The following is a 15419-nucleotide window of genomic DNA, read 5'->3' on the forward strand; positions in this document are numbered from 1 at the left end:
TGTCTGGCAGAGCTGCAGTGGCAGGAGCAGTGGCTGATCTGACTCAAGCTCTTTACTTGTCCTCTCCTTCACGCCCAGAACAGGATCGCAAGACACAGTGCGGCACTGCAGGAGCTCTCCAGCTGCATTAGCATAGACCACGCTTGCCAGAAAATACACCTTTCTTCCTGGGCTCCTCTTGAGACGCTGGGGGGCGTTACTGGTGTGCATATCAGTCACACCATGATTGTTCCTGTCTCCAGATGATCTGTTGTCCTATTAAACGTGGGGAGTGCGGGTTTGTCACTCTTCTGGATTTATCAGCAGCATCTGCTCGTGCTTCTGCCTCAACCTGCTTGGTCTGCAGGGAAGGCAGGTCACTAGCTGGGTTGTGAAATGTGTGCCAGGAGCCGAGTGAGCTTGCTCTGGAGAGGAGTGTGGCTGCATGGAGGAGCCTGTCCATACTGCCTGCACCTCGAGGGCTGCCCCTCACAGCTGGTACAGGCGTTTCCCAGTGGAGACGTGCCCCCAGTGGGCTCCAGCTTCCACAGGACCTGCATGCTGCAGAGGGATGTATCCCTGTGAGTGGTGCTCTTGAACAGAAAGAGACTGATCCTGCTCTCCATCTAGAGGTGAAGTCCTCTGTGCTGAGGTGTTGAGCATGGGACAGGCTGCTCCTTTGGGGAATTAGTTACTAGTTTATTCTGAGCTGAGGGGTTCAAGGTGAGCTGAAAGGGAGACCAAAACATTCATAGTTTTAAAGTAGGCAGTACTTTCTTATTTTGTGATGACACTATTTATCTGTCACACTGTGGGTGATTCTCTCTCCCCTCTTGGCGTAGGTATTCTTTTATCTTGACAATACCTAAGATGGTGTTTTTAGGTTATCAAGTCTTTATAAAATCAAATGCAGCTTTCTTTGCCTTAATGTTGTCTGCACAATTGTTCTTTATCCTGAAGGCAACAGTTGAGCTGAGGTGTGTGTCAGTGTTGAGATAAAGATGTCTTTTATTCAATTTATTTGATTTATACTAGTTTGGTGTAATTTGCAGAAGAAACCCATGTAAGTCTCCCAAAGATGGCAGTGGCATACTTTAGAAAAGCCCCTAAGCAAATGAAATCACTTATCTTCTGATTTATTTTTTTTTATTAGAAGAGTAACTCTCTTCTCTCTGTTTATATGCAAATATGGTATTTCGTGGCTATGAAGTAGCATTTCCTCTTCCTATGTCTTTGTTAGTACTGATTTTTATAGCTTAAAGTTATGTAGATGACCTTACATTTCCTGGGTTTGATCTAGGACCCCCAGAGCTTTGCTAGAGAAGCAAGAAGCCAGTATTGCTCAGGAATGGCTGGCACAGAATCCAAAAGGCAGTGGCTGCCTATTGCAGGGATCTGAGTTGGTGTGAGCTTTCTGCCAGTTCCCATTTGTTAGTTCCTACAAAAGATGAGCTTTTGTTCTAGCAGATTTATGTTGGGAATGCTAGTGCCTGCCTTCCTTCAGCCACTGTACTTGGAATTAAAATTAGTGTGCCTTTTTTTTGCCATCAGGCCTGTGTGGTCAGATAGCTCCCACCAAGGAGCAGTTCCCGGAGGGCTGCAATGCTCAGCGAGACAAAGCCACTGCTGCTCTGGTCTCACACTAGTGCTAACTGTGCGCTGAGTTTGAGGTTGGTGTAGGGATCCCTGATTGTTCCTTCCTCTGACACTTCCGTGGCTCTATGAGAAGATCCAACAGCACAGACCTGGTTAATGAACTTAGAGCAGCCATCTGAGGAACACCTCAGACACGGAGATGTTTGTAAGGCCTGGGCATTGTGCTGACTGCTGTGTTTTTCCAAAGAGAAGATGCTCATAACTGACAGGGGATTGCTGTGCTCTCTCTGGTCAGGAGAAGATGCAGGATATCTACTGGCTGCTGCGAGTGTGCATCCGCACCATCGAGCATGGCGACAGGACAGGCTCGCTTTTTGCTTTCATGCCAGAGTTCTACCTCAGTGTGGCTATGAACAGCTACAGTGCACTCAAGAACTACTTCAGCCCTGTCAATAGCATGGAGGAGCTTCCAGGTAAGGGGATAGAGAGTCCTTGCTAATTCTGGCCTGATAAAATCTAAATAAAGCCACATCCTTGTGATGAAATACAAGGGCATCCCATCTGTGTCCTCTGCTGGTTGTGATGTCCTTCACTTTATGTTGTCTATATGATGTGGAACAAGTCCTGAGTGCTGTTCCTTGAGCAGGCTCCTACTGCTGAGCTTCAGGCAGGGAGCCCATGCTTTGCCTGAAGCTGTTGTGGTGTTGGCTGTAGTGAAAATCACTGGCAGCTATGGATTTCATATGCAAGGAGCCGTCAAGAATGGGTTGGGATGCTGGAGGATGTCACTGCCCTGACAACACATGCTGGCTGCTGGTTGCTGGGTGGGGGGAGATGTGCCACAAGTGCAGAAACTGGGACTGTTTTCAAATCTCCATGGGACTGGGATATAGAGGTGACCACCCAATTCGTGCCAACCATCTTTGTTTAGGTGGATTCCCTCTGCATATTCTGTGCTTTTCCTGGCTATGTGACCCCAGTGGTTCTTAGCAAAATTGTACTGTGCTTGCCAGAGCCTGTGAAGGCAGGACGACCTGCCATTCCAGCCAACAAGACATAATTAAAGTGTTCACATCTATTAAGTGAGAGCTGTACCTGCTGTTCAGGGAGCAGCATAATTAAGCAGTAGCAGATTTCTTCAGGGCCTGCAGGCTGGATGTGGCTTCTCTGCATAGATACCGGGTGCTGGTTGTGTTGCTTAGCCCCTTCTGCATTAAGCCTCTCTCTCTTGCCATCTGAGTAGCAAGGTTTTATCTTCCTCAGAGTAACTGATTTAGGCTCTGTACGCTGAGGTGGGAGGCTGTGTTGTAGACCCATGTTTTCCCATCTGTTTGTTTTGATAGCTAGACACACAACAAAACTGCAGAGGTAGCTGCAGCAGGAATGAATCCTGGGGCCTGTCCTGTGCCCACGGGAAAGCTGGCCACAGGGCTGCCCATTGCGCTGTGACCCCTTCTCCCTCCTCTTTGCAGGCTATGAAGAGACTCTGATGCGCCTCGCTGCCATCCTGGCCAAGCACTTTGCTGACTCGAGGATTGTGGGCACAGGTAAAGCTGCTCTCTTCTTCTTTGGGGTGACACGGTGCAGCCCTGACTGGTCCCGCTGCTGGTGGCTCAGCAGATTCGTGTTGGGATCTATCTGCTGAGCTCACAGAGTGCTCTATACCTCCACATACAAAGAGGGTCTGGACTCTGCCCTTACCCAGCACGTCCTGCTTATATCAGGGTTAGATACATGACCTGGGATACTCCTGTGAGAGCAGGACTCATGTCCCAGCTACTGAGTCTGGGATTTCTTCTTAGCTGCCAGGACACAAGGATGGTGAGTCTCTGTTTTTCCTGAGCTGAAGTAGGAGTAGGCGAGCAGATGCAGATGGAGATGGGCCGTAAACAGATATCCCCAGTGCGCTATGAGCTTTTGTTAACGTGAGGAACACAAATTTGTACTAAAATGCTGATCTCTCCATGTGTGCTTCTGCCTTTAGTTCTCTGTGTTTGGGGCATGACTTGGGCTGCTGGAGAAACCCAGCATCCTGCTGAGTGGACTGGGTTTACTGCCAAACCAAGATGCCCTGTTCAGCTTGATGCTCATCTTGGTTAAGTCTGTAGGGAAACCACTGCTTCTGGAGAAAGACTTTAGTGTTTTTCCTTCATCAGCTCAGCGTGTCCTCTGTGAAGGTCCCTGAGTGTATGACCCTTTATGATACCTGTGGGGATCCTGGAGACCGAATGATCCAACGTGTCTAGTTCCAGCTGCATGGAAACCAGTTTGGGACACAGGCCTAGGCTCGTACTGCTCTAAACTCTTCCTAACTCAGTAGCCACTTCTAAAGGTGTGTTTACCCTGCTTCCCCAGGAGGACACACGAGTCCTTCTCTCAGCTGTGTCATCTAGACTTAGAAGTGACCCTGCTCCTCTTTCAGAAGCTGCTTTCCCTTCATCCTTTAATGACACTGTCTCCCTGAGAGGCCAGGCTGAGGCTGTAGGCATACTTTTCTGTCGCAGACCACAGTGCTGCTTGTCACACTGCTCATCTGCTGGTGACTGTCACATCCACAGCAGAGCACCAGGATGCTTGGCTGCTCTTTTGATTCTGTGGAGGTTGGCTAGGTGAGCTTGTGCTCTAGATTAAAATGATTTAAAGTTACCTGGTTGCCTGCACAGGAGTAGATCAAGAAGTACCCTGCTACCTTTAACAGGAAGGCAAGAGTCTAGGAATACCCTCAGCTGCTACGGCTAAAGACAGAAGAGACAATGGACTCAGGAGACAGACTCAGGGCACTTGACTCTTATCCTTCAGACACTGTCACTTCATGACTGAGCTTCCCTCTGCACAGAGGGTGCAGATGCTTCTCGGACTGAAAGTGTAGGTCAGGCAGAAATCACAGTATCGTTCGTTCAGGTTGGAGGCGGTCTCGGGAAGTCTCTAGCTGCAGGGTCAGTTATGATGCTGGACTGGGCTGCTCAGGGCTTTATCCACTCTGGTCTTGAAAACCTCAAAGGATGAAGGCTGCACAACACAGAGCCTCTCTGCACAACCCTTTTCAGTGCTGGACTGTCCTCATTTTTCTTCATACCCACTGTGAACCTCTTGTTTTAATCTGTGCCCGTTCTTTCTTACCCTCACACTGTTACCGCTAGTAGTTTGTAACCACAGTCACTGACCACATCTCAGCTTCCTGATAACCTCTTTACAGGTACTGGAAGGCTGCTGTAAACCCCAAAGCTTTATCATCTGTGTGCCAAAGAAGCCCAGCTCCCTCAGCTTTTCCTTCCGGGCAAGTGCTCCAGCCCCTGACCACCTCAGCAGACCTCTGCTGAACTCACTCTAGTCTATGTCTGTCCTGTATTTGGGGTATCAAAATAGGATGCAGTGTCTGTCTGATCTAACAAGAGCTAACTAATGGGAGATAATCACTTCCCTTGATCTATTGGCTATATTCCTGTTGATGCAGCACAGAATACTGTTGGCCTCCTTTGCTGCCAGGGCATATTGCTGGCCCAAGCTCAGTTTACTGCTTGCCTCGAGCCCCAGGTTGCTGTTTCCCACCCACTAAATCCCAGCCTATAGCATTGCAAAGGGCCAGGTTTCACCATTTATTTTATTATTATTATTATTTTTAATTTCATGAATTTCCTGCTGGCCCATTTCTCCAGCCTATCTAGGTCCCTCGGGCAGCCCTTCCCTTGACCACATCAACTGATCCCACTAATCTGGTGTCTGTGTAATTGGTTCTTCCCCAGAACGTGTCCAGAGAGGGTCTGTTGTAAAAGAGGGCTAGTTTCTCCCAGCCTCTGCTGTTCAGGTGCTCTGTGGCACACCGTGTGTCCTTGGATGCCTGTCCTAACCCGCTCTCATTCCTCCCCAGACATCCGGGACTCCCTGATGCAGGCTCTGGCCAGCTATGTCTGCTACCCCCACTCGCTGCGTGCTGTAGAGAGGATCCCCGAAGAGCAGTAAGTGCTGCCCTGCCTGCTCCCTGCGGAATGGCTGGGTCCTGCTGTGTGTGCTGTTTAATTCCCTGTCCCCAGACCCTTTGCAGCTGACCCGTGTCTCCTGTCTGGTAGGCGGATCTCCATGATGAAGAACCTCCTGGCTCCCTACGAGCAGCGGCCCTGGGCGCAGACCAACTGGATTCTCGTCAGGCTGTGGCGGGTGAGCATCCCTGCCTCTCTCACCACCCGGTGAGCAGCAAAACCCGACTGTTTGTCACCCTCTGAGATCTTTCTTCATCTCTTCTACCAGGGCTGTGGCTTTGGGTACAGATACACACGGCTCCCACACCTGCTGAAAACCAAGCCTGAGGACGCCAGCCTCCCCAGCCTGCAGAGTGAGTGGGCTGGGGGGCTGGCGTTTGGGATTATGAAGGGTGGTCGAGGGAGGAATGGCATCTTCTCTAGCAGGCATCGCTGCTATGGGCCAGGCCAGTGGTGAGACGGCTGCAGAAGTAGGGGGGGATCCTAACCAAATATCCAGGCCTGAGCTTTGCAGCCAGCATTTTCTGGGCATTCCCAGTCTTTCTGCGCTTGCTGATGACTCTTTTGGAGACTGGGTGGTGGGTTGAATTCATCCCAAGGGGGGTTCTCCCCTTCAAGGGCAAGGTGAGAGGCCCAGGGGTGCATCCTTACGAGAGTGTCACCCCAGAATGTAAGCGTAGGAGAAGGAGCTTTGATGTCTGCAGCAAGCAGCTGCTATGGGTAAGAGCTGATGACTATGGCAAGCAGTAGGTACCCCGTGAGAGGGAGTGGGTGTCCAAGGAGAAATGGCACTGGAGAAGTTTGCAAGCAGAGTGTTTTAACCAGGCATCTCTCTTGGAGCCTGGCAGAGCCTGGCCTGTCTGTGATAGCGGTTCAGTTATCAGCACTATTGTCACACCGAGGGGTTCCCCAGCTCCGCTGCATCTGAGGAAGATGCGGGAAGGAGAAGGTACCTTTCCTGAGCTGAAGTACACGTCCTCAGCCTCAGCCTTGCAGGGTCTTGGCCAGTCTGGATACACTCGTGGTTCCTCTCTGCTGTGGAAAAGGCTTCGTGCCAGACCTTGCTCCTGGAGAGCTGCTTAGGGATGGGGGACAGAGGATGCTGCAGCCTGATGTGGGCATGTGGAGATGTGCTGCAAGCCCCTTCTGGTGGGGAGAGCTGCCTATCCCTGTTCTAATGGCACTCTTGTTCCCTTTCTCTCTCCTGCCTCTGGGTGCCCAGGAGATCTCTCTGTTGCTAGTTTCCAGAGTAAGTTCGGTGTGTGATCCTCTCTTGTCTGGTGAAGTAGCTTTTAGAGAGCTCCCTCCTTCCCTTGTTCCATGTAGAGAGTCTTCTTTTGGGGGGCGTAGTGGTTCACATGAGGATCTCTTTTCCCAGTTACATCCCCGGGAGATGGCAGGGAGGCTGGCACCCACATGGCAGATTGTGAGGCTGCATCACGCAGCTCTGCCTTGCTGCAGGCTGTGCCAGCCTTGGCTTCCTCCCATCCTCGGAGGACAATGGGGAAGACCTGGTACATGTGGCAGGGACCTCGTGAGTGTCCTCGAGATCCCCCCCATCCAGGGAAGCTTTCGGGCAGGATCAAGGTTCCTCAGTTTTCGAGATCTCTCTAAATCCATCTGCAGATGGCTCCACGCAGTCTGAGCCTGGAGCGGGCTGGGCAGGCTACTGGGGACTCGATCCTGGGGCTGCTATTTTAAGGTGCAACTGAATCAATAATGAATGCTGATTTAATTGAAGAGGGACATGGGACTCAGAGGTGTCCTTGAGGTGCTGCCCAGGAAAGGAGGAGGAGATGTCCCCCTGCCTTCACACCCATCAGTCTTCACCTTGTTGCAATTTGAGCGTTGGCAGGGACAAAAAGGACAAATGTCTGAGCCAAAAGAAATTCTTGTTCGTCTGGGTCTGCTTCTGCAGGCCAGTCTGAAGGGAGCTTTTGCAAAAGCCTCTTCTCTAATGCTCCAGCCTCATCCTGCACTGGGGATGCTTCCCTGAATGGCTCTGGGCAGATGACAGAGGTGTGCTGGCTGTCTCTCAATATATTTGAGAAATGTGGAGCACCGCCTGCTCTGCCCTGCATGTTACTCATCCCCACTGATGGCAAACCCCTCTGCAGCGAGATGGTTGTCTAAGCTAGAGATCTTCCAGGATGAAGCCCTGTTTCCATCTGATGACATCCAAAGAATCATCCTGTGTGAGTTTAACTGGCCAAACCCTCCCGGTGGTGGTTCCTCAGCCTCAGCAATAAATCTGTGATTTTTCTGATGGGAGCGTACATCTCCTGCTGCTCCTTCTGCCTTTCTCTGCTGGGTTTATATTACAACATTTTCCCCCTCAAAAGTGTTTACATAGCAAAGGAAGCTCACTTCTTTGCCCTTCTAAATGGTGTGGGGGGGAAAAAAGTGCAGCCTCTGTGTCTCATTCAGGAAGGCTTTTTTATTCTTTTGCAAGCCCCTGTGTTCACTCTTCGCTTTTTTTTTCTTTTTTTTTCCTTTTTTTTTTTTCTTTTTTTTTTCCTTTTTTTCCTTTTTTTTTTTTTATTTTCCTAACAGCCCCAGCATTGCCAGTGTCATGCTGGGTAGAACAACTCCCCGACGTGCTGGTCACGGAGCCAGCTCTTGCATTAGCCTGCTTGCCAGCACTTCGCTTTGGAGGCGTGTGGGAGTCCCAGGCGTGCTCCGGGGCTTCACCGTGCCTTGCGTCTGACCTTTTTGACATCTCATTCCCTGAATGCAGTTTGCTTTCCTCCTGCCTCACCCTGCCGGTGTTCCTTTTGGTCCTATGTAAATGTTCTTTGAAGGGACACAGTTTACCAGTGGTGGGGGTTGCTGGCTTACCTTTGTCACTGTAATTCTGTGAGCCTGGCAGCCACCAAGCAGCAGCTGTTTCACATTTACATCTGGATCCTTTTGAAAACTCAGATTAGTGCTGGGTGGAGCTGCTTTGCTTCCGAATCTGGTCCATTTGGGGCTTTCCTCCTCCGCGTTCCCAGCTCTGCTGTAAGTGCTGCAGCATTTGGAGCCCCCACACGTACGTCACTTGGTCTGCTGGCCAGGGAGTCTCACAAATGGCCCTGTTATAAATCTTCCTGGGTCATTAGCAAACTATAAAGTACATAATTATCTTCCTGTGATGAAAGTACATGACCCTGCTTCTTTACAACTATCTGCACTTATTGAACGCTTCCACTTTGTCTGCTTTATTAATTTTTAACTCTATCTGTTGATGGGCCTCTGCTACTGTTTGACTTTTTCCCATTACTAGTTTTAAAAATAATTCTCTTATCATATTTTCCTCTAGTTAAGGAAACCGACGTATAGCCAGGTTTGTCACAGATGTTTCATTTATACCTTTTCTTTCTATTACCTCTTTTCTCCATGTTATCTTTGACTGCTGGCTGTGTTTGTTTATATTCACTTTGATTTTTGCATTTTAACTTAACCTTTTTGCTTCATCCTGGCCTCGGTGAACCTTCCAACTGAAGTGTTGGCTGTAGCACTGGGGCTTTCTGGCTGCCTAATAACCTTTTCAAAGAGCTCAGTGTTTTTATTCACCATTTTTCCCCCCACCTAGATCTTTGCTTTTCCTCCTCCAGCTGCTTCACTCATATTTCTGTGGGGAAGTTTCAGTTGTGGAACCATCGGATGTATCCGTAACCGCTCGGAGCCATGCTCTGGTGCCCACATTAAATGTATTGAGGTCATAATTTCTGGCCTTGGAAAACCACCGATTCCTGTTCCAATGGCTGATCTTTATCTGCCATAATGATGGCTAAGCCAAGGCTGAGTGGCTTCTCTATTAAGGAGTTACAAGTTTTAGAAATACTAATGACGTGCTCTTGCCAAGATCAAGAAAGTAACCGCATCAACAAGGATCCGTACTCTCCATGAACTGCCATTCCTCTCAGCAAATTGGCAAACACAAAGTCGGGGTGAATCCCCAGGGTAGTGATGCTGACTGGGGTGTGAGGGAGGAAATGCCTCGGTAAAGGTGAACTTCTTGTAAATGCAGGTGAGCACAGCACCAGGGTGCAACACGGAGCTGGGTTTCTAGGTACCATTACTGATTGCCCTGTGCAGACCCCGATCTGGCAACGCGTGCAGGGGAAGAAGCTGCTCTTGCTACGGCCAAGGGCAGCTCTCTTACCTTGCTTTCAAAGAGCAGCAGTGCTCACAGTGTATTTAAGACTCACAATCCTCCTAGGAGCAGCAAAGGCCAACTTAGTGCACCTTATCCTAGTGGTAGCTTAAAACCTTAAAAAAAAAAAAAAACTAGGTAAGTGTGGAGAGGTTTGACAAGAGGTACCGCTTTTTAATGCTTTTACAGACTGGCACAGTCTTTGCTAGCAGCGAGGAAAGCATTTAAGAACCTGGAATTGGATGCTTGGAGCAAATTCACACCACTTATTGGAAAAAGACCATGAGGAAACAGTCATTGGCTAAAAGTCAGGATAAAGCAAGTTGTTACAAGCAGAAAAGCATCCTTCAAAAAACCAAAGCTGCCTTCAAATGAGGTAGGCTTTGGCTGGGCACTTCATTTGGAGATCTGTCTTGACTTGAAATGTCAGTAAGAGGTGTTGGTGGCGGGCCAGTGGAACAACCCCCAGAGCTCCTCCACGAGGACTGATGGTCATTGCCTAAAACTGCTTCAGTACTTGAAGGCAGGAGGGGGCTAATATGTCAGCAGTTATTAAAAATCACTTTTTACACATTTAGGGGGGGCTAGGAAAAAAAGCAAAGACCAAAAATGCCAGCCCTGCAACAGAGCCTTCCTCTTCTGAGGGCCTGGGAGGTGAAATTTAGCATAACCAGAGGCAGAATAGTGAATGCAAAAGAAAAATGGGGTTTAAAAGGGGGCTGCAAGCTGTAGAGACAAAGCTGAAGATTACAGGTGTCTGTGGGAAGGTCCTGGTGGCAGGTGGCCCGGCCTCTGCTCAGGTGAGGGCTGTGGCTGGCACTAAATCCAGGTGGCTGGGGCTTTGTCCAGCCCCCGAGGCTGGAGACCTCCCTGGGGCCTGTCCCTGCCCCATCCTGAGGAAGGAGCCTTCAGATGGCCCCTGTCTGTGCGGGTACCTTCCCCAGCCCCTCTGCAGAGTGGTGCCCAGCCCCTGGTTCCCAGCCGGAGCTGGGAGCCGCAGATGCAGGATTTTATGCTTCTTATTGAATGTGACAAGGATTTTTTTGTCCCAACCCTCAAGGTTCTCAGGATGCCTCGCACATCAGACAAATCCCCTCGTTCAGTGTCAGCTGTGGGTTTGCTGAGGCCGTGCTGCGTGCCAGCCTCTGTCGCTGACAGGAAGAAAACCAAGTGGGCTCCAGCACTGGCTCCTGGGCTCCTCTGCTTGCACCTTGCAACCAGCAGCTTCCTGGGGATCCTGAGCTATAAATTCTTCCAGAAGGGTCATCCTCAAACTGCAATCCTAGTTTGATCTTTTGGAGGGGAAAAAAATAATCATAGTTAAAGGAACGAATTACACAACAGCAATGACAAGGAAAGGAGAATAGAAGGAAGCAAAACCAGGCAGTGCCTTCCTGCAAATCTGCCCTGTGTTTGGGGTTTGGATGCTGCCAGTGCTTCCGATTCCACCTCTCCAAAGAAATCTGGGACACCCGGTGAGGGTCAGGGAGGGATGGGAAAGGGGACAAGGACGTGACAGTTCCTATAGGAGAAACTGCCTAGACTGGAGGTGTTCCTGTTTGGAAGGAGTGATCGGGGCTGCCGTGAAGGTCTGTGAAATCAGGGCTAGCTGGAGGCAGCGAATGGAGAGCAGCATCTCTGCCCCTCCCAGCAGAAGGAGGGGGCAGCAAAGAAGAAATATTATCAAATAAAGAGAGCAGGAGCCAGGCTCAAATTAGAATTCTTCCTGCCACACACGATTATACTGTGAAGTGTTGCTCTGGGACATGTTCGATGCCAAAGGCTTGCATAGCTTCAGGGGGACCCTGAGCAGGAAAGCCGCTTGGGATCACTAAGTACATAAAAGGCAGCCCCTGAGCCACATATTGCCAAGGGCTGGGAAAGTACCATGGGGTGGGCATGGGCCATTAAAGATGTTTGTCTGATGAAATCCTTCCCAAAGACGTGCTTTGAGCCAGGATCAAAGCCAGGGTGCTGGGCTGCCTGCAGCATAAGTACTCGGCACGTGTCCCCATCACACCACAACCTCGTACCTAGGGGCAGGAGCGTGCAGAGCACTTTGTTCTGTTCAGGAGGAGGTGATGATCTCCACTTGTCTCCTGCCGTTTCTCCCTGGCTCTGCTGTTCCCAGCTCGCAGTCTGCCTGTAGTTACACCGTGCTGCTCAGCCCCCAGCAATGTGCTGGAGGTTGCCCCGTGTTTCCTTTGCCCCTGTGCCGGCCTTTGGGGCAGGGTGCCACCCCACGGACCCTTTGCATTCAGAGCACAGCTCGTTCCTCTGCGTGCTGCGGTGCCAGTGCTCCTGAACCTGGCTGGCCCTGCCGAGGGCACAGCCCAGCAGCAGGCAGAAGCCTCTGCAGAGTGGGGTTTGCCAGGTGTCGGCTCTGGGCAGCTGCTGCCACGCTGCTATCAGGAGTAATTAAAGTCGAGGCGACCCTCCAGAGCCAGGCACGAGGCTGTGGGGCATCGCGCTGTGTGCGTGGGCAGCAGCAAGCGCATGGGGCTGGCATTAATTCAGGCTGGCATTGCAAAAAAGTGCTTGGAGGCCCAGCAGGCGAGCTCGCTGCTCAGCACAGCCCTCGTGCCCGGCCTCCCAGCGCCCCGCCATCCCCGTTTGCTGTCTTACAGCAAGACACAGGCCGATATTTAACGAGCCCAGGAGCAAGCTCCTGCCTGCTCTTGCCCCAGGCCCCAGGCCGCTCTGGGTGCAGGCCGCTGAAGCTGTGTGTGCTTGCAGAGCCGTGCCCCTCCACCCTGCTGCAGAGGCACATGGCAGACCTGCTGCGCAGCGACCGTGACTTGGCCCCCAGCTTCCTCAACAGTGTCCTCAACCAGCTCAACTGGGCTTTCTCCGAGTTCATCGGCATGATTCAGGAGGTGAGCGTGTCAGTACCTGAGGCGTGCCCATGTCCTGCACCGAGCAGGGTTCAGGGCTCTACTCTCAGGGCTGGGAGTGCAGCAGTTCCCTGGCACACGCGGGAGCCAAGCTGGAGGGGTTTTGTGGCCCTTCTTTTGGGAAGAGGCGCCTCGGTGAGCTCTCTCTCTTGCTCGGTAGATCCAGCAGGCAGCGGAGCGCTTGGAGAGAAACTTTGTGGACAGCCGCCAGCTGAAGGTGTGTGCCACCTGCTTCGACCTGTCGGTGAGCTTGCTCAGGGTGCTGGAAATGACCGTCACGCTGGCCCCCGAGATCTTTCTGGACTGGAATCGCCCGTCGTCAGAGCTGCTGCTTCGGAGGCTCGCCCAGGTACCGACCTTCTGCCAAGTGCAAAGAAACATCCTCTGGAGTGGCCCTTAGCACACAGCTGGGCAATCCGGGGGAGAACCGAGACAGAGCGGGGTTCTGCAGCATCCCCCTCTTGTCCCGGTGTCCCCAGGAGGCTGTGCCCCAAAACAGAGTGTGCCCACAGAAAGGGTGCAGCTTTCAGCTCGTTGGGCATGCAGGGGGCAGGAAGAGGGGTGCCACGCACAGAGGCCGTGCACAGCTTGCAGCAGTTGTGTCAAGCCTGGAGCAGTCCCTGCTCATCCCACTGGGGGCTGAGTGAGAGCTAATGGTGGCTAATTAAGTGCCTTTGCAGCTGATTCCTTCAGTGCAGAAATCTCAGCCTGTGGTGATGCTCTGTCAAGCAGAGGAGTACATTGCTTTCTGTGCTCTTCTGTGCTCCGGGGCTGGTAGGTTCATCCTGCTGCCATCTCCACCCCGCTGACACTGCTTTGCCCAGCAGCAGCTGCCAGCTTGTTCTTCATGGGCTGTGGCAGTACCTTCTGCTTCCCAAGAGCTGTGTCCGCAGAATTAGCTTGGCATCTGTAGGTGGGATTCAGATTTAGGTGTGAGGTGCTGAGATTCGGGTGTCTTGACCTCAGGCTGGCTCTTCCCTGTGAGGTGTGGGTGCAGTAGAACCACTGTGATGTGGTGCTGCCTCCCTCTGTGCCAGGGCTGGGCTAGGACTGTGCTGCAAGCTCGTGTGGACAGTGAAGGGAGCCCTGTCCAGCCCCTTGCTCAGCCTTCCTTGTGGGCCCACAATGTGCATGTGCAGCTGCGTGGTGTCTCCAGGCTGTGTCAGGTCATGACAGCCAGTGTTAGCTGATGCTCCCGCTGTTAGGGCTCTGAAAGAAGCATGTTACAGAGCTGGTCAGCTCAGGTTTGAGATTTAGGAGCTGTAAAAAGAGGCATGTGTTAATTCTAAAAGTTTTTATTAACCCTGTTTCTAACATGTGCCGTCCATCAGCAGAGTAGGTGCCCCTGCAGCACCCATCAGCTCCCATGCTGCTCCAAAGCACGCTCTTCGAGTGCTGCTCACAGGAAGACCCACCCAGAAAATACAAATGCTCTCTGCTTTTCCCTACGCAGCTCTTGAACCAGGTTCTGAATCGTGTGACAGCTGAAAGGAACTTGTTTGACAGAGTGGTCAACCTCCGTTTGCCAGGTGAGCCCATGCATTAGCTCTCCGTCCCTTCCCTCTGTTGAAAACGTGCTGGAGAAGCGCCCCTGGGAAGTGGGTGGCTTGGTTGCTGTGCTTTGCATCGAGTAAAGGGGGCACTGAGATGCTAGAGCAAGCTGTTCTCACACATGTCAGCCGTCCTCTTTCTCCTGGAGGTGACTGAGTTTTGCCTGTTAGCAGGACCTGGCTCCAGGTGCTATGTAGGCATCCTACATTTCCCATACACCAGCTGCATTTCCCTTCCTGCTTAGTAGGGGACAGATTTCCTTCCCATCCCGAGGCTTGGAAGAGGCAGGGATGCTCCATTCTGAGGGCCAAGCCTGTAGCTCACATTAGTGGGAAAACCTCCTATCACGGGGGGAGCCCAGGTCACCCTGCAGGCTGCTGGAGAGCCAAAGCCACAGCCCCCGCATCCCAGACTGTGCTGCCACCAAGTCCTAGGGCAGTGGTACAGCCCTGTCCTGTCCCTTGTGCGGTGGCAGTGGCTCCATCTTTCTCTTTTGCTTCCACAGGGTTGGAGAGTGTGGACCATTACCCAATTCTTGTGGCTGTGACGGGAATACTGGTCCGGCTGCTTGTGGACACCGATGCTCAGGGGTGAGTGGATTTGCTTGTGGAAGCACAGCATCACTGCGCATGGCACTGCTTTGGGTAACGGCAGCAGACTGTGTCACAGGTGACATTACAGGAGCAATATATTTGTGTGGTGAGGAGAGGCAGATGTGCTTGGAGCAGGCAGAAGCTGGTGTGTTTTAAACCCCTGCTCCGTAAGTGAGGCGGTTTCTCAGGAAATTGTTCCTCCAGCAGGGTGGGGTCACTGTCTGCAACCCCTTTGTAGGCAAACTTTTCCTTATCAAAGGGCATCTCTGTGTTCAGCACACAATGGCCTTGTCGTGTAGTTGGGAGCAGGACAGCTTCCAGCATCCTCACTGAAAACGTTCTCAGGGAAGCCATGGCTCAGCTCAGACTGCTGGCTGATGTGTGCTTGCACTGAGCCCTGAAAAAAAGCTCACGCTGATACACTCTGCAGCCCTGTCTTTGCTCTCTCCCAGCGTCGCCCTGCCACTGTTCTCTGTAGGATGCTGGAGGAGAAGGGGCTCTGTCCGCACTGCACACCCTGCTTGTTTCCACGCTGGGAGAACATGATAGTCCCTGGCTTTGCAGAGAGCAGAGCCCCATCTGGCTGAGCAGCTCAGCCCTGCAGCCAGTCTTTCAGCTTCTTCTCTCAAGGACTCAAAGATGTACACAAATACATCTAATTATACCCTGCCTCCCGTGGCTGCTGCACCAG

At 51.7% G+C, this 15419-nt stretch overlaps 1 protein-coding gene across 2 annotated transcripts in view; it reads left to right on the plus strand.

Annotated features, from left to right (window-relative positions):
* Positions 1-15419, plus strand: part of RNF123 (ring finger protein 123) — a 47028-nt gene that overhangs the window by 20934 nt on the left and 10675 nt on the right. For both annotated transcript variants that reach the window (XM_032194030.1, XM_032194032.1), the window contains 9 exons: positions 1871-2048; positions 3048-3122; positions 5444-5531; positions 5643-5730; positions 5821-5905; positions 12427-12566; positions 12745-12933; positions 14038-14113; positions 14641-14725. In XM_032194030.1, the coding sequence (XP_032049921.1) occupies positions 1871-2048; positions 3048-3122; positions 5444-5531; positions 5643-5730; positions 5821-5905; positions 12427-12566; positions 12745-12933; positions 14038-14113; positions 14641-14725 (1004 nt within the window). The remainder of the gene's footprint in view (positions 1-1870; positions 2049-3047; positions 3123-5443; positions 5532-5642; positions 5731-5820; positions 5906-12426; positions 12567-12744; positions 12934-14037; positions 14114-14640; positions 14726-15419) is intronic.

The sequence above is a fragment of the Aythya fuligula genome, chromosome 10 (genome assembly GCF_009819795.1).
Source record: "Aythya fuligula isolate bAytFul2 chromosome 10, bAytFul2.pri, whole genome shotgun sequence".
Taxonomy (NCBI): Eukaryota; Metazoa; Chordata; class Aves; order Anseriformes; family Anatidae; genus Aythya; species Aythya fuligula.